Source organism: Plodia interpunctella, chromosome 23 (genome assembly GCF_027563975.2).
Source record: "Plodia interpunctella isolate USDA-ARS_2022_Savannah chromosome 23, ilPloInte3.2, whole genome shotgun sequence".
Lineage (NCBI taxonomy): Eukaryota > Metazoa > Arthropoda > Insecta > Lepidoptera > Pyralidae > Plodia > Plodia interpunctella.
Genome location: NC_071316.1, coordinates 4,670,885 through 4,690,133, shown reverse-complemented (window position 1 = coordinate 4,690,133; position 19,249 = coordinate 4,670,885). Strand labels below are relative to the sequence as shown.

Genomic DNA, 19,249 nt, shown 5'->3' with positions numbered 1-19,249 from the left:
ATATACTTACACATATATTGTATTATATATTCCTGTCAATAAAATAGCTTCCCATATCACCACGAAATTGTACAACTATGGTCAATTATTAAGCTCAATGCTATATGTGATAATGTTCACTAGTATCATTACATATACACGCAAGAGCTAGCTGTCTGTGAAATTATAAAATTAATAAACGAATGAATATTTTAGAATATATAAAAGTTTAGATTACATAAATATATTTCACCCTTTATCCCTTACGGAGTAGACAGACCCGCTTGCGAAGACCATATTTAGCTTCATGACTTTTTAAATAATGAGTAATATATGTCTTCTTGTTACGTCGCCCTCTAAGGCCACATTTAGCGTGAAACTCGAACACAATCAGCTATTTAAATATTTAAAGAAATTTTAGAGAATATTAACAATAATCTCACCCTGTATCCGCTGACGTAGTTAGCGTTGATGTAATCGGAGCCGGGGACGCCGTCGATCAGACTGAGCTTGACCCGGGTCTGGTCGTAGGCCTTGATGTCCGGGTAACGGTTCTTGGGCTGGTTCTCGCGCGCCTCCGACGCATGCGTGGTGCGGTCGTTGAAGCACTCGGGCAGCAACTGCAACAACTTCGTACCAGTTCACGTTTATGTTCGATTTGCAAGTAATCTAGCACGTATATAAATATTTTCTTTTATAATATTATGCATGCAAGTGTGGATAACTTCCATATGTAAATATTTTATAGAGAAAAAATTGTATATTTTATTTATTTGTTTTTGTACAATAAACTCAAAAATTACCGGGCCGATTTTGATGAAATTTGGCACAGAGATAGACGAAACCTTCAGGGGTTTTATTTGAAACAGGTTTTATCCGAGCAAAGCACCCCTCTTTATTCGGGGGTTTATAAAACATAAAATAACAATATTCACCTCGAACTCCTTCTGGAAGCCATAGTCGGAGTCGAGCTGTCGCTCGGCGTAGGCGGCCGCCAGCTGGTCCGCGGCCACGGGCGGCACGGCCGGCGGCGTCTGCGTCAGCAGCGGCTGCCGGCCCACCAGGTGCTCCACTATGTATCTGGGATAACAACAATAGGCTAGTTGACAAGGTCGGGAAATTGTAAAAATTATGTACAATCTAAATAAAATAGACATATTTAGGATCATTACGATAATTCATAGACTATAACAATGTAGCAGTATCATTATACGAAGATTGAAAGTTGGGTGGAAAGTCCATTTCTAAATAAATTTAACCGTGATAAAAACTTAAAATTTACGCCATAAACGTAATATTTAATGCAGCTGTCGAATAAACATAGCTTTCTTAGCGAACATTTTAGCAAGTTGTGACGTCACTTCTGTATTTAATATGCAGCGTTTTTGACGAGTCCAAAAATGTGTGATTTTATTTTTGTCGTATTTTTTAAGGCATTGTTATTATTACAGTGATTTTTTCACAGGTATTTCTATTAATATAGGGGCCTTCGAATAGTCATCAAAACGAAAATTTGTCAACTAGCCTATTATATCATAAATAATATTAACCTAAAAAATAATCAAAAATAATAAAATTAATCAAAAATGCTAGAATACGTGGATCGTTTTATAGACGCGCGTCTGTAATCCAAAGATTCAGGTTTATTAAATCCTACTCGTGCCACATGAGTTTGTATCCCGATCTGACTCGTGTATAATTAGTTTTCATAGATCACCTTCCGAAATATAGTGAGGCACGTATAGAACTAATATAAATGCTTTGCTGCCTAGATGGCGGTAGTAGCCGTAAACGTCATGTCAGCTGCTTTAAAGCATCTTGTAAATCTTATTCAAGGTGTGTCCATTCAGTATGGCGTCACTAAACAACCAAATGTGGTCGTCCAATTCAATTTCTTTATTGCCGTTGTTCGAATACAAAACAACGGCAATAATGGCCTAAGTGCCGGGCGACATTAGGTCCCTTTTGATTTGGACGACCACAAATGTGGAAAGGCGACTACGTCTTGACCACACAATTCCCACTTTTCCCGAAATTCCCAGCGCACCAACCTGAAGACGGGATTCATCTCCAACGGCGCCTGCGGCAGTTTCCTGGAGCGGCGAGTCTGCAGGATGCAGAATGCTATCATGCACACCAGCACTAGGGCTGCTACGCCACAGGTTACCTGTAACAATATGTCCCTTATAGTATTGAAGTGGTTGTGGTGTTAAGAGGCCAGTGGACCGAAAGGTCTTATGTTCGAATCCTACTCGTGCCACATGAGTTTTTCTACCACTCTGACTCATAGTGTTTTCATTGACCACAGTTTGCTTTCGGTGAAGGAAAACATCGTGAGGAAACCTGTGCACTCTGGTTGACTATCAACAGTGTGTGAAATGGAGAAGGGAATGGCAAACCATTCCATTTATAGTATCAAGAAAGTCGTTGCGTGTTTCATTCCACATAACAGCCACGACCCTCATCCATGAGGATTACGACCATGAAAAGATTCTTCAATAGACCTTTCATCAACAATGTGATTCTAGGTGTAAATTTAATGTTTTTACACGAATAAAGCCGGAATAGGCCGTTAGTTATTAATAATAAACCAGTGTACCTGCAATGCAATCTCCAAGATATTGAGGGGCGCGTGCGGCGGCGGCGTGGGCGCCGGCATCAGGGCGTTCACGTAGTCGCTGTACAGAGATTCTTCAGATTTCGGCGCTGGGGACCAATTACCTCGTTAATAATTTACATATACAAAAAACAACAATAAATAAAAGAATCATATAACGTAAAAATATTTACGTTATATGATTTTTTTAATTTTTACAGTACATTAGGGTGAATTTCACGAGTGAACGCCGCCGTGGGCTATCATTAGTGTTTCTTAAATTGTACTATACACAGTAATCAATTTAATTATCCTATTTTATAAATAAGTAAAGTACTGGTACAATGTAAATTTTATAAATGTTGAATTAAAAAAAATATATTCTTTATTAAAAAAATATATGGGACACTAATGAAATGCTACACGCCGCGTTCAAACAGTCATGATATTCACCCATTATAGATTTACATAATCTGTCAAAATGTGGAATAGAACTGTCGGTAGAAATACTCTTGGTAAAACCTATTTGTTCAAAACGTTCAAACGAATGAAATGTGTCGTTTTATAACTTTACTAGCTGCGCCCCGTGGCTTCGCTCCCGTGGGAATATCGGGATGAAATGTACTCTATGTGTTATTACCGGTTATATTCTATCCGTGTACCAAATTAAATAACAATCGGTCCAGTAGAGTTGCCATTGGATGGGTGAGCAAAATGTATCTTGATTGAACTCTTCCGTGTTTCGGAACGCATGTTGGTCCCGGTTGTATTTGCAATCGTTAAAACCCGCCAATCCGCAATGGGCCCGCATGGTGGGTCATGGCCCATACTTATCCATCCGTAAGGAAGGCCAGTGTACTGCAGTGGGGATGTTTAAATTGCTGTTGAATGTATATCTCGACCTCCGTAGCCCAATGGTCATCATGCCGTACTCCTGGTGGAAACTGGGGGTCGCGGGTTCGATCACCGGTCAGGTCGAAATGGAAAATGATCATTTTCAGATTTGCCTGGGTCTTGGATGTTTATCTATATTATGTATCTGTTACAAAATATAGTATCGTCGAGTTAGTAACCCATAACACAAGTCTCGAACTTACTTCAGGGCCAACTCAATCTGTGTGATTTGCGCATACATATTCTTTTATATGGACACATAACTCAAATTAAAATTAGCATCTAAAAATGACACTTACAGATAAGCTCGACGAACATTGTGTAGTTGGAGCCCGAGTCGAGTGGCCCATCTCGCACCTCCACGGGGAACTCATGAGGCCTGTGCATGTTCTCCATGTGTTTGTTCAGAATCTGGTTGTTAGTGAAGTCTCTGTAAGTTAAACAGATTATTATTATTATTATATAAGAACACTTTAACATTGGATACAGGAAAAGAGGAAGGACGACATCACATAGTTCGACAAAGAATGACAAGAGAACACAAAGGATAGCCCCTAATTTCTTCCACGTATTCGGAAGAAGTTAGGGGAGGCTATTGACCAGGTCAAACAGCTAATAAAAAATACCACTTGTGTAAATGTTTAATTGTCTCTCTCGTATGTGTGTTGCCGGTTTCTGCCTCAGTTATTGAGCGCTGGAGCCCAGGGTCTCTCTGTCCTACTCTTTTGTCTCCACTACGGACGCTCGTCGGCATCCCTAGTTGTTTATTACTTTTAATTTAATTTTGAATATAATTCGCTTAGATCAACGAATATTAGAACGCATGTTTACAATTTATCTCTCATCTGTTTTCCCGGTTTCTTTCTCAGCCGTAATGCATGTTTATAATATTAGTATCGGTCCGTCATGGCTTTGCTTGTGTAAAAACAATATATTATACCCCTAAACCTCTCTCAGGAATCACATTATATATTGGTGAAAACCGCATGAAAATTCGTGCAGTAGTTTTTGAGTTTTTTGCGAACAGACAGACGCGGTAGCGGACTCTGTTTTATAATATGCAAGGATTGTTAATTTCGTCGCAATCGATGTGAAAAATCGACACTTCACCCACAGCATAACTATCCACGCCGACGGCGGGCTTCGCGGCGTCACAGCCGCAAATGCTACTGGGAACACGCGAAGATGACTACTTCCCATCAGGTGTGCCGCATATATCTTTATAGGGGTATACTTATTCACTAGTTTAAACAAATACAAGAGGTAAATAAAAAAAGAGAGACAACCGACCTGTCGCCGTCCAAGTTGCGGCTGCGGCGGCTGCGCGGCGCCGCGCTGCCGCCCGGGCTCGGCGTCGTGCTCATCTGACGGGAGGGATAGTACTTCATACAGGTACATCATCATCATCATCAACAACAACAACAGCCATTTAAACGTCCCCACTGCTGGGGTACAGACCTTTCATATTGTCGTCGAAAAGTTTGCCAAACTTTGGTGGATTCGGTATATATTGCTGGTTTTCCATTGCGGTAAAGAAAGGAACTCATACTAACTACGCAATGTTCACGCATTCGCGTCGCCATGTGTCTGAGTTCGGCGACAATGTGGAGCTGAACTATTGTTCCCGTGGGATTTGCGAAAAACCTATATTCTGTTATCGGTAGCGCTAAATGCGCAAATAATATAAACTTTATAAATATATATACAATAAAACTGCGCTGTGTGTATTTTCAATGCTCTATGGATATTTTACTAGTTTTTGCTCACAACTTCGTATGCGAGCAAAAATCCGTGTCCCGTGTGAATTCCAAGAAATACCTTCTTAGTGCTCCCTCACAATGTCCTAGGAACCTCTACACACCAAATTCCAGCTTTCTACGCCCAGTCGTTTCGGCTGTGCGTTGTCTGTCAGCCAGTCACTCAGTAACGCAAGAATCATATATATAGATTTCGACAATCCCAATCCAATTTTAATACGAAGAAAACAATCGAGAGCATTTAATCGGGGAAGCAGCGGTTAAACAGCTAATAAATAAATGAATGTGGGTGAATTTCACGACTGTTTGAACGCGCCGTGTAGCGTTTCATTAGTGTCGCATTTTTTTTTAAGAATCATTTTTTTATATATTAAACATTTATAAAATTAACATTGTACGAGTACTTTACTTATTTATAAAACAGAATAATTAAATTGATTACTGTGTATGGTACAATTTAAGAAACACCAATGATAGCCCACGGCGGCGTTCTAAAACGCTCGTGGAAATCACCCATTTGGGTGAATCCCTCTCACTTTGTTAAAATAGTAATAACATAACGCCGCATACCTGAGCAATAGTGAAGATCTCGTGTGAATCGTGATGCGGCTCCCTGTGAGGCTTGACGAGACAGCGGCGGCACTCGGAGCTGTTCAGGGCCGGGCTGTCGCGGCGGTAGATGGAGCTGCCGTCGCCCATCACCACTTCCGAATCCGGTGGGAATTGATCGCTGGAAATATAATGACGAATTGGCTACTTGATTGGGTAGAAAAAATAAATACATATATAGACGATTTGATAACAAAACATTGTATTTAAATGTCTTTATTTCTGAAAAATTGAATGAAAAGAACAGTCTTCATATGCTAATATAATACTTAGTACATTAGCATCTTTTTATATTGATAAGGAGTGCTTATTTATATAAATTTTTATTACAAAATTAAATATTCTAGAAATTACGCGAACGAATTTCTGCCCACAGCTATTTAGTACTCATTATATAGTCTTAATAACAATTAATATCTATGCAAATTGAACAACGAAGAACTTACTTAGTAATAATATCAGTGACGTAAGCGCCGAACATGGGATGGACAGCATGAGCGTCTTCATAGTTTATGATGCTTATGTTCTTTGTTGGCGGGAGATTCTTCAACTCCTGGTTCGGACGGAGACGTATCATATGCACTCTGGAAAAGGAAGAAATATTATTCTCTCTCTCTCTCTCTGAACACCCCAGAGCGAAGCCCCGGGGCGCAGCTAGTAATATTATAAAGGGGAAAGTTTGTTTGTTACTTCTTCACGCTCAAACGGCTGGGCCAATTTTTATGAAATTTGGTATTGAGGTGGATGTTACCTTGGATTAACACGTATATAACGTATTTTTACTCCCGAAAGCACACGATACCCGTAGGATTTGGTGAAAAATTCTGATAGTCAATTGGCACAAAAAGATGGCGCTTTATAAAGTATAGGCGCTACTAACTGTGTATAACATTAAAAACTTTTTTTAAACAAGGTGCATCTAGTATTTACATAAGAGTGAGTCATTACTGAATCAAGTACCTGTAACAGCAAATGGGGCCGTTTCTTTCGGAAATCCTTGGTAAATACATTTTGAACACGTACGAGTTGCCGTTCTGGATCTGAAAGCAGGAAACATTTTTTTTTAAATGGAACTTTAGATCATATTCCAGTATAAATTGTATCAAACTTTAACTCGAGAAACAGCTTAACGAGTAGGATTTTTTTTTTACATTTATGCAAATAAAAATGGAAATGATGTACGGTCAACAGCACAACAACCTACCCAAATCCATTGCAAACTCGCCGCTATTACCGCGTCATAGAGGTTCATGTAGGATAACTTGATGTGCTGTTGCCTGTACATTATCCTAAACAAAACATAGCGCAGCACAGAGACTCTCTCGTTTCCGACGCAAAGATCCATTTTTATTACATATTTTATTACGCAAAGGTCACTGAACCAGAGTATAAAATGAGTATGAGTATAAAAAAAACACATTACCTTTCTCCATCGAGGCCTGGGCGGGGAATCTGGCAGCTCCTGCAGCGTGCCGCAGCTGGCCGCCACCTCCTTGCTGCGCCGGCGCATGCGCGTCATCGCCGTCAGCCGCACTGTGTATTGGGTGTTCGGTTGGAGGTCGTCGAACCTGGAAATAATACAATAATTTTTAAAAAATGCTACAATTACTCTCTCAGTATAAACGGAAATGAAAATGAACATTTATTAGAATCGTATATATATATTTTTTTGCGAAGTAAGTCATTTCGCTATTGATTGACGCCACTTTTTTCGCAAGTACCACTGCCTTGCAAGTAATCTTCTTGTGAATGTAAAGTAGGTGGTGGTAGGTGTTAGCAGTGCGACGTAAGTGTGCTCAGACCTTAAGGATATATACATACGTCCGACAAGAAAGTGAAATAAAATTAAATTAAATTAGGGTGCTGTCTCCTGTTGGCTGGCAACACTGTGTGATCATGACCGTTCCGACTCCATTAGAATCTTGACCGTTCTAATTGGTACTGCAACGGCAAAAAAAAATGTAGTTCGTCAAACCTCCTTATTTTTTACTTTTTTGACGTATGTCATGTGTGGTGTAAATATGATAATGACGGTACCTGACGCTTTTGGAGTCATTGGACATGAATTTCATGAGCGGTCCCCAGATCGCCTCCTTCTTCGTCCCGTATCTGTCTATGTACGTCGCATTGCCTGTCAGCTCCAACTGTAAAATTATGTCAATGTTATTTACACTAAATATATTATTTACTAGTTTTGGCACGCATCTTCGCCCGCGTGTGTTTCCCTTAGGTACAATTTTTTTTATTTATTCTTAAACACAAAAAACTGTAGTACAGCATTATAATAATGTATAGATGTGCAAAAATACACGACCACAGCCGAAAACACATTTTCGCTCTCTCGTCACCAAAGCCTGAGGTTCACTTGCCTGACGTCAACTCTCTCTGGGAAGTGCTAGTGGAGGGCGGAAACCGCATGCCACATCTCAGAATATAACGTAAGATCGTGGTTTCATGGCTCCCTTCGTCAACGGAGTTTTGTATGGTGGGTGAACGTTTGAACGAACGGTGAAGACATTCTCTCTATCTCATCTGATCGTTATCCTGGTGACATTGTAAAAACCTATGTACATACTATCTGCCACGTGCCACGTATAGTCGACACAGTGCGAGTAATGCGCTGGCCGTGGCAAACATTTATCCTGAAATAATTCAAATCTGTGTTGCGATTATAATGAAGAAGACTGTGACGGCGCAACGGAAGCTTCCGAGGGGCGGAGCAATGAGGCCGCGCACTAAGTGACTCTCACCGTGTATCCCTTGATCTCAGCGTTGGGCTTGTCCGGCGGCTCCCAGGTGATGTTCATGACGCGGCTGGAGCACTCCACGATGCGCACGTTCTTGGGCTCCCCGGGGATGCCGTCCAGCGTCGCCGCCTCCTTGTCCAGGGACCAGTTCCCGCAACGCTTCAGGTCACCGAACTCGGAGCATGCTTGTGCCTATGGAATAAAATAAGGGTAGTGTAAAATAGTTAATCGTACTATTATTATAAATGCGAAAGTTTGTGAGGATGTATGTGTGTATGTTTGTTCTCTTTCACGCGGATTGTTATGAAATTTGATTAGATGGATTGATATGAAATTTGGAATAGAACCTAGAAAATATTCCAGGTTGTATTCTTCTATTCTTTATATTAACATAGAGTACTTTTTATCCTAAAATTCGCACTGGAGCGAAGCCCCGGGGCGGGTCAGTAGTTTGTAGCTTTTTGAGAAATTACTATATAATATAAAATTTTACATGAAAAAGTATATACACTGCCAGCCAGAACACAATACTCAGACTCTACCTCAGATTATCTATTGTCTACACAAAAAATCCAGAAATTTTACCTTGTGCAAATAAGACTTACCCTAAATATGTAGGTGCTATACGGATCAAGTTTCCCAAACATGTACGGAAGATTCTTATTGTCTCTCCAATGTGTAGTATACAGCGCCTCGACCTTTTCCGTCATGCTTTTGCTCTTCTTCCTCGCCTCCAGATTGTAGTAATGGATCAGATGTGCTATTTCATCAGGAATATCTCCCAAACCCAGAGTCACAGATGTCGCGGAAAATCCATTTATGGACAACACCGGTACGTAACTTGGGTCTTCATCTAAGGTCTTAACCGGTGGGAATTTAGCAGAATCCGTTCCGTAATCCGTTTCCACTGTAATCTCTATAATATATTCACTTGACTTTTTTATATTGTTGCGAATTATCGTTGACGTTGCGTTTGTTGGTGTCGGTTTATCAGTATATGTTTTAACTCCGTTATTGTATATTAGAATCGTGTAGCGTTTTATAGGTCTGTTGTTGCTCTGTGTGGTCCAGTTTATGAAGATTTCAGACGTGCTAATGGCTATTGCGTTGCCAATTTCTATACGTGGTTTATCGTACACTATCACATCGATCTGTCCTGATTCAGTTTTATTCAAATCCTCGTCTGTTATTTCACATATGTATGTTCCATTTATGTTTTCGTTTTCTTCTTTGGGGTCACTGTTGTTGAAAGTAAATACAGTTTTGATTGTCTTTATGTTTAATTGTTGAACCGGTGCTAGGTATTCTTGCTTCGTGTCCTTTTTGCGCCATCGTACTGCTTTCGGTGTTTTGTATACTAGAAAAAAACAAAGTGATTTAGGGCCTGTTACACTGCTTACTTGTCAAACAGCGTTAAAAATTGTTTTACAAAAGTGTTGGATAGGGCTAACTGGCGGTCACATTGGGCAGATTTATCTGGCAGTTGGGTTATCTGTCAGATTTCAATATGATATTTTATTAGGAAATGGTGATACAGGCCCTTGGAATTGTTTACTTTGCGTTAATTATTTCAACATATTATAAAAAAAACAACTGTTTTAAAATACTGAAGGAGAAAGAAGGAATAAAGATGCATCTGAATTATTTTCCCAAAGAGATATACGTCGTTTGGGACAACAAAATAAATATATGACAAAAAAATAACACGTATTTATATGACTACTAGCTTTTGACCGCGGCTTCGCCCGCGTTTTTCGTGTGTCCGCTCATAACTTCTTATTATCAATATCTCGGATTGGGTACTAAGCAACGTATGGCGATGGAACCAGATTGTAATTTAGACAATCTCTATACATTTGTGAAAACAGCATGCAATTCCATCCAGTAGTTTCTGCGTGATGGGCGAACAAATAAACAAAAATAAAAAATATGTTTGGCGTCTATTAGTCCTATAAAGACAGTCATAATCATTTTTCTTTGTTATCTTCTATGTACAGACACAGCCCACTTACAGTTTTATCATATGTATAGTTTGACTTGCGATTCTCACCGTAGTGCTATAAAATAAACATTGCAACATGACAAAAATCTCGATGGTGATAGAAACAAAGAGAATTATGCATTTTTGCAATGAGGGTAGGTAATCAAAACGTGATTACCTATCAGAGTTCACGTGGCATAACCTTTGTTGACCAGTGTAATCAGCCCAATAGGTGACGAGCATAATAATATAACGCAACGCAACGCCTAGACGATTTGATTATTTTTAGGTTTTTAGCACATTGCCCTGTCATATTGGGTATTATGTAACACGGGCATTTTTGAGACGCCTACCTATCATATAACATGGGCCTACAGACTCGTGGGTTCCATGCATCCTTACATATTATAAAATAAAGTCCTATACCGCGTCTGTCTGTCTGTCTGTTCGCGATAAAACTCGAAAACTACTGCACGGATTTTCATGCGGTTTTCACCAATAGATTGAGTGATTCCTGAGGAAGGTAAGTGGTATGATTTATTATGTTTTTACCCGAGTGAAAACGGGACGGACCGCTAATTACTTATATATCAAAGAATAATATAACTTACCAAATATACTATTTTTATATTACTCAGGTAAAAATATAATAAATTATCCTCCTAAACCGTCTTAAGGAACATACTATCTACTTGTGAAGACTGAAATCAATGCATTAGTTTTTGAGTTGATCGCGAACAGACAGACGCGGCAGATGGCTTTGTGATGATAAGGATAGCATAAATTTGACGTGAAAAAAATGTCTTTGAAGGCTTAATTTCTTAATTAATATGACTTACCTTCAAATATACAGTAAAGGTCGAAATCCGTCGTGTCAGTCTTGTTATGTTCCACTGGCCCTTGCGTCTTGTTAAGCAGTTTAGTCTCAAACCTCAGGTCCAGCGTGCCAGTACTGGCGTCCAGTTCCGACTCGCCATCGACAACGACACAGGTGTAATTCCCAGCATCAGCTGACGTCACGTTCATCAATACCAGAGCGGCTATGCTCTTCTTTATAGGGTTCCCGTCTTCGTCTTTGGTCACATTCTCTTCTTTGATGTTCTGTTTTATCCTGTAACAATGTTTTAGTTGAAAATGCACTCGCGCACATCCCTACCAATATTATAAATGCGAAAGTTTGTGAGGATGTATGTTTGTTACTCTTTTACGCAAAATCTCCTGGACCGATTGTTAACGAAATTTGGTACACGGGTAGAATATAACCCTGGAATGATGATATGGAATAAAATATGTCAAGGTTCAACAAACTTACATAAAAACAGTGTTTCACTACAATGTTTGGGACAGGAATGTGATACAATGGTTCCGTTCTCATGTTTTAACTTTAATTAAGATATAGGGAACTCTAAATACGTTGCTAGTCAAGTATCGAGGGCCCCTGAACTTGGTTGACCCCATCTAGTCCTCTACAAGGAAATCCCTATCCAGGCTTAAAATAAACTATTACAGTACAACGCACGCAGGTCATGAGGAATAATTTACTTATACTGTGACATCCCACAGCTGATAAAAATAATATATAAATAAACTGTACCTCAATAGGTCAATTCATACAGATTGAGTAGACTAAAGTAAGTTCTGAGGTTGTTATGGTATACGTGTGAGAGTGATAGAGTATATAAGAGAGAATATAGGATAACATTTAAGTAAAATTACAGAACAGGTCCATCAAAAAAAATTTCCATTATTATCTTCGAAATTAAATAATATACATATAATATAATGTAAGGTACATATTGTTGTTTATCCAAGTTTTAACAGTGTTGTCAACAAAATACAATAGGCATGACTAATTCTTGCATCGCTGTCCTTGTACAGCCATCACAATAATGGAAATATCTAAACAATTCGTAATTTACACATTTATGGAGAACTAGCTGTAAAAAAACCAATATTTTAGGCATTTGTAATATTCGTAAAATCCCGTAAAGGAAAACATATAGTTGATGATTTATCATTTATGAATTTATATTGTACCTAGATGAAAATAGAAATTAGACAGTACTATGCGAACATGGCAAGAGTTTTAAAATCTGTTTGCCTGGTTTTAATACTAATAATTTTATTATTGAGGTTTTTTAATTTGGATGTATGTGAGAATCTTCTCACGCAAAATCTATTAGATGAAATATTTCACCGCTATTTCCGATTACAATAATGGCAAAATCCCTAAACAATTGTCTTTAGGTTTTGATAAAATTATTATAAGGAGATACTTAGTGGTGTGTATTGCTACGCTGGCAACAAACTAGCATTGTTCATAATCATAACTGATAGCAGGCGCGGATCCAGTCTCCAAAAAAGGTTGTCACTGCTCGACAAAAATGACTCAAATTCTGACAGAAACATAGCTGTTTCTTTTTCGCAACAGTTACGATGAAAATGGCATTGATATAGGTTTTATGATTATTTCTTTAGTAAAGCTAACATGGAATATCTATACTGTGCCACAGATTAAATAATACCCCAGTACAGATACCCAACTTCATACAAGAAAAAGACGCCTCAAAAATAACCAATAGTAGTAATCTATTTTTAATTAAATATTGGCACCGCCAGGGGCAGCACTGAGATAGTCTCTGATGCAAGCATAAGTGACAGCATGCGCTACTTGTCATAAATAAATTATATTTTATCCATAGATGGCGTTTAGGTAAATTGCAGATTGTACTGAGGATCAACCTAACGAGAGCGTCACTACTGTCGAACAGATTTGACAAGGAAATGGCTTTTTGAAATGTTTCCGATTTTGGTTACTGGGTCAAGTATCCTTGTCATTCTATAACTAAAGAACCAATGCTTTGTCACTCCAAAATTGACAAATCTTCCTTTATAATTTTATTAATTTTAACTAGACTAGTGAAGAAAATAAAACTTGTTTGTTGCATCGCACGCAAATAGTCAATTTTGTATCAGCTACTTTAGCGCTTTCGACAAACATTGTTGGTTTTTTATTGCGCTAAATAAAAGCACTAATAGGTACAAACTATCTACGCAATATTTATACATTCTCGTCGGCATCTGTCCAAGTTCACCGATAAATGTAGCCGGCACTAGGTGTGCGCACAAAGACCAAATACCTAACATATTCTATAGACGGCTGCAAGTGTAAGTGTGTAAGATTTCCATACAATAATCCGGCTAATTCATACTTCCATACTACTTACTAATTATATAACGAGAAAAGATTTGTATTTTTTTCTTTTTGTTTATAATGAATAAACCAAAAAAAAATCATTCAAAAATTTTTTGGACCGATTTTGATGAAATTCGAAAAACAGAGGATAGATGCAACGTTTCGGAGTAACAGACAATTTTTTATGGTTTTACCCGAGCGAAGCCAGGACGGGCCAATAGTCTCATAGGGAGAGGCAGATTGGGCCGGGCACGTGACGAGGGACAAATGCCGTCAGAAGCGCTGTTTCGTTCTTCTCTTATAATACACACATCTCTTTATTTCTTTCTCTATTACGGGCATGCATAAACGTGCACACACACACCGCAAACTGTTGTGTTTCTATCTCTTTTCACCATTACGGAATGCTAAAAAGAGATAGAAATACATTCGTTGGCACTTGATTTGATAGTAGGTCTGTGCAGTAGGTAGGTAGGTAGGTAAGTAATAAAATTCTCTCGGCGGCAGTCGGCATGGGCACGGAGCAATGCGGTCAAGGTTATCACTACAAAACCTACTGAACTTTTAACTAACATTTTTTTAAATTACGTATCTAAGTATGTATTATACCTTTAGACCTGTGCCTATAGGCAGGCATCCAACTAACATTATAAACGGAGTTTTTGAGAATATATGTTTGTTACACTTTCATTTAATTACTAGCCTTTGCCCGCCGCTTCGCCCGCGCAATTTCCCACGGGAACAGTTAGGTACCTACCCTATGCCCGTCTCAGTACTTCAAACTATTATTACTAGATTGGTTGAGTTACTGGGGTAATAAGGTATGCAATCTGTGGTTAAGTAGACAGCGTGAAGAGGTACAGGTATATTAGCTGTGATATTAGTAAAAGCAAGTAAGATAATTAAGAAATAGAAATTAATTTTAAAAACCTAATATAGGTACCAACCTTGGTAAGAATTTGGCACACTATGTACCTACCTCAGTAAGCGTTGTTGCCACATTGAAAGTTTTTTTCATTCATCGTTTTGTTCCGCGCTACCACCGCTCTCCCGCGCCCGCGCACAAGTACAGTCAATAACACAGCACATCGACATAACTAACGAGATGTGGGTGAGAATCACGAGATGCATTGAAATCCGTCAAATTGGTTGGTGAACCAAGTAGAGTAGTTTCAAGTTTCAAAATCATATATAATGACTTATATGTGATTTTGATCTGAATACCCCAATTTTTCAAGTAACGGGGTACTTGGAGATTGGGTTATATGGACAAAAAGTACTCCCAAAGCATCCCGAAATAGTTTACTTGGTCCTACCTACGTATTTTGTTACTGTGTTTGAAAGTTTTGAAACACATTTTTTTGTAAATATGTCAATTTAAGAGTAGTAATGCATCGGTCAACATATAACTCAATAAAAAAACCTCGCTCTAGGCAATAGGGCAAGTTAAAGCGCAATAGGGTTGACAAGGTCAGAAAATTAAAAAAAATGTATAATCTAGATAAAATAGATATATTTAGGATCATTATGATATATCATAGACTGTAAAAATGGAGCTGGTTCTAAATACGAAGATTTAAAGTCGGTTGGATAGAGTCCATTTTCAAAAAGTATGAAGTTATAAAAATAAATTTAACCATCATAAAAAAATAAAAATTTAGTAACAACTTTTATTAAGAAGTGAGCACCATAAACGTAATATTTAATATATCTGTCGAACAAACATAGCTTTCTTAGCTAACATTTTAGCATTATATATACTATTTTGATATTATTACAAGTAAATAGTAAACAGAATTTCATGTAGTTACTTGAAATGAGGGGTGTCATATGAGTTTTCTTCTAAACAGTAAATACATTACAAAAATCAAAATCATCATCATCTTCTAAACAGTAAATACATTACAAAAATAGAAATTAGGCCTTCACAGGCACTTTTTCACATCATATTCTAAATTAAATAATACTAAAGCTACAAACTACTAGCATTTTGGAATGACTACAGCTGAGAAGAAATGCCGAAAGAAACTCATTCAAACAGTGTTGGTCCATGCCAGAAGGGCTTACAGTTTTTCTAAATATAAATGTATATATCATTTTTTCTGTAATATAACAACGTAAGTACACAATAAAGCACATGGTCAAAAGGTATACTGAAACATCCATTCTCCTACAAATTATAAATATACTAGAGGCCCTTCCCGGCTTCACTTGTGTAAAACCATAATAAATTATAAACCTTTCTCTTGAAACACTCTTATCTAAATAAAAAACCCGCATCAAAATCATCATCATTCCATCCAGACAGCGGGAATTTATTTTATTCATTGTTTGCTTAATACAACAATATATTTATTAAAAATATCTAGCTTATATGTTTGGTATCAGATATAAATATGATATTTAACAAAAACAAGCAAGTCAACTCAAACTGTCAACAAAATCTACTGAGCGGATTGTTATGAAATATGGTGCACGGGTCGAAAATAACATGGAATAACACATAGGGTAGTTTTTATCTCCAAATTCCCATGGTAGCGAAGCCCGGGGCGAAGCTAGCATACATATAAACCTTCCTCTTGAATCACTCTATCTATTAAAAAACCCACATCAAAATCTGTTGCATTGTTTTAAACTGGGGTATTATTTAATCTGTGGTTTTAAAGATCTAAGCATACATAGGGACAGACAGACAATGGGAAGCGACTTTGTTTTATACTATATAATAATGATGATGATAATGACGTACCTAATAATCCAGTTATCACAATGAGGGCGATTGAAGTCCATGGTTACAGTACCTAGGTAGGTACCTACCTATATTTAATTGAGTCATTCATTAATAAATATATAACTAGGGTCATACCGCAATTTTGTAACCAAAGTTGTAAACGAGGCGGATCTCCGGTAGGGAATCGAAACATAGGTTTTTCACCCCAAGAATTATCACAATTAAAATAAGCACAGGTAGGTGCCATTTTGTGCCGTTTAGTCAGCTCAGATCCAGTAAAGTCCAGTGTGAAAGAAAGCCAAAATAATCGTGTGCGGAGGATGTCAGAGTCCGGTGTGAATAGCCAATTATTTTCGTGTTAGTTATACTTGTCGGTGTCCTGATTCAATGCCAATTAGTTGTATTCGTAAGAAGATCCAATTCAAAGGTCCGATAATCAGTGCCAGGTCGTAGATAAAAATTAAAACAAAAATGGGGTGCGCACTCTCAACGGTAAACAATAAAGCGAAGTAAGTAGGTAGGTAAACATAAACAAACTTTTCCTTGAAACTTCACTTGAGGCCTGCGTTTAGTTTCGACAAATTTTTGTAATGATCTGCAGAATATTTACACATTTTTTAACAATTTGATCATTGAATTAGGTATTCATAGGTATATATCGTATAAAACATAAGTATTTTAACTGAACAATTTTTTTTTCTATATTAAAAAAAATAATACGTTGATACATAATTCTAAAATGAAATGATTGTTTAAGTCGCAATAACAGTGAACTAAACGTTAATAAAAGTTTCTTTTTCTTTCGAATTTCTGCGATCGTATGACAGAATCAGGTGCATTATCGGCGGAGCAATCGCCGTATTATGGCAATTCAATGATAAATGTTTTTTCCTTGTTTCATGCATAAACATATATTCGTGTCAGAGTTTACCGATAGTTTGTAGTAGCCAAAACATATATACTACCGTCTACATATTACATTCGACATACATTGCTTGTTTTTGATTGCGGTAAATAAAAGCTCTCATACAAACTACGCTATGTTTATTAATTCGCGTCGGTATCAGTCTGAGTTCGACGATAGTGTATAAAATGAAAAAAATGCCATCTAGTGATATATTTTTGAAACATTCATTTCCCCACTAGATGGCGAAAGATTAAGAGAAATCAATGCTTTCTTGGTATTTTCGAACCTTTATTGATATTGCTAAAATAATCTTAAATTTGACATTTAATATAATATTTTTCATTAGTTTAAGCATATTTTAAAGTTAACGTATTTTTAAAATCGTAAATAATTAGAGAAATGTTCAGTTATTCTTATTTGTTACGTATGGTGCCATCTATTATTAATTTAAACGAAATATTCGGCAGCTGTTCTCGTTGGGAGCCCATGACTGTGCCTAAGGCAGGTGGATAAAACAATTTTACCTTGAATTTATTGTTTTATAATTATTTTATTGAATTTATTGCAAAAAAAATTAACACGGAAAACAAATTTCGTCTATATTATTATCCAATAATATTGACGAAATTTGTTTTCTGTGTTAATTTTTTTTTGACATACAAAGTTAACCAATAGGTATAGTGGACATGTCCTTAGTACGTACAATGGTGGTCTAACTGATGGTAAGACTTACGATAGTGACATTTGTGTAGACAATAATGTTTATACATACAAAGTTATTTTTACAACATACTGAAAAGGTTCTAGTGTATTAATTACTATGTGAATTGGGTGTTGTGTTGCTATGACGCAAATCAAAATGAACATCTTTGCGTATGTAGTGATTGGGCTATGACGCCCTCCTGGACGTCACAGCCCTTAAATAATAAGCCTTATCCACTGTGATTTTATAAATGGCGGCCTGCCTGACGTCAACCCTTTTTGGGAATGTTGTTGTTGCCAGCCAGAAACCAACAATGTATGTTGAAACTATAATGTATTGTGGAGCCGGAGTATTAGAAATTATTGTGGAAACCTGCACAATGGTAATAATAATGGTAAGGTAGGTTTCCTTAACATTGAACACATACCTGTCACTAAGCTCCAGATGGACACCATTGAATCTCCAGGTGATATTCATAGTAGCGGTGAATGGTGTGATGTTGCAGACCACATTTGCACTCTCTGCAACTCTCCCTTGCGCTGCAACTTGGATGTCCAAACTCCATGCTGAAAGTTAGAGTTTCTTTTATTGTTTAAAGCTTATTTGTAATGAGCTACGAATAATGACAAATGTTGTGGACTGTACGACTACTCTCAGGATGTGCTGTGTTGGTAAGATATTATGCAGTGGTGTCTACTTCATCAGGATATCCACAGCAAGTGTTCAAAAGTTTTATTTGTAATTTTTAAGGAAAGTGAAAAATATCTGAAATAGTTAGGAAAAGTTTACTCTAAAACTGTCCTAGTTTTAGCAGAAAATAAGAATTGTCTATGTGTTTCAGTACAAGCATGAGGAACGACAATAAGCAATGCCAGAACAGAAGTTTCATCTGGGAGAAACTATGTGTATATATGGTGACCACATTTGGTTAGATCGTCATACACATAGTTTTGTCTTAAACTTCTGTTGTTGATTCTCAGCCTTAACATTTTAGTAATGAGGAGTGAAAACTAACATGGCAAAGGGTGATGGATGGATTGCGTTTGCGTGAGACGAAAATGTAAGAGTTAAGACATGACAGGTTGGCTGCGATAAAAAATATTGGATAGCCAATAATTCATTCAGGGATACAATTAGTCACAAAATAAA

At 37.5% G+C, this 19,249-nt stretch overlaps 1 protein-coding gene across 5 annotated transcripts in view; it reads right to left on the bottom strand.

Moving 5' to 3' along the window:
• The window catches only part of Ptp69D (Protein tyrosine phosphatase 69D), a 35,113-nt gene that overhangs the window by 14,836 nt on the left and 1,028 nt on the right, over positions 1 to 19,249 (bottom strand). For 3 of the 5 annotated variants that reach the window (XM_053762869.1, XM_053762867.1, XM_053762870.1), the window contains exons 2-16: positions 18,528 to 18,666; positions 11,403 to 11,674; positions 9,188 to 9,939; positions 8,586 to 8,774; positions 7,873 to 7,979; positions 7,259 to 7,403; positions 6,796 to 6,875; positions 6,282 to 6,419; positions 5,797 to 5,956; positions 4,760 to 4,833; positions 3,769 to 3,899; positions 2,579 to 2,685; positions 2,031 to 2,146; positions 915 to 1,059; positions 423 to 608 (exon numbers count right to left, since the gene is read on the bottom strand). In XM_053762869.1, the coding sequence (XP_053618844.1) occupies positions 423 to 608; positions 915 to 1,059; positions 2,031 to 2,146; positions 2,579 to 2,685; positions 3,769 to 3,899; positions 4,760 to 4,833; positions 5,797 to 5,956; positions 6,282 to 6,419; positions 6,796 to 6,875; positions 7,259 to 7,403; positions 7,873 to 7,979; positions 8,586 to 8,774; positions 9,188 to 9,939; positions 11,403 to 11,674; positions 18,528 to 18,666 (2,741 nt within the window). The remainder of the gene's footprint in view (positions 1 to 422; positions 609 to 914; positions 1,060 to 2,030; positions 2,147 to 2,578; positions 2,686 to 3,768; positions 3,900 to 4,759; positions 4,834 to 5,796; positions 5,957 to 6,281; positions 6,420 to 6,795; positions 6,876 to 7,258; positions 7,404 to 7,872; positions 7,980 to 8,585; positions 8,775 to 9,187; positions 9,940 to 11,402; positions 11,675 to 18,527; positions 18,667 to 19,249) is intronic. The other 2 variants (XM_053762868.1, XM_053762871.1) reach the window with 1 other exon arrangement.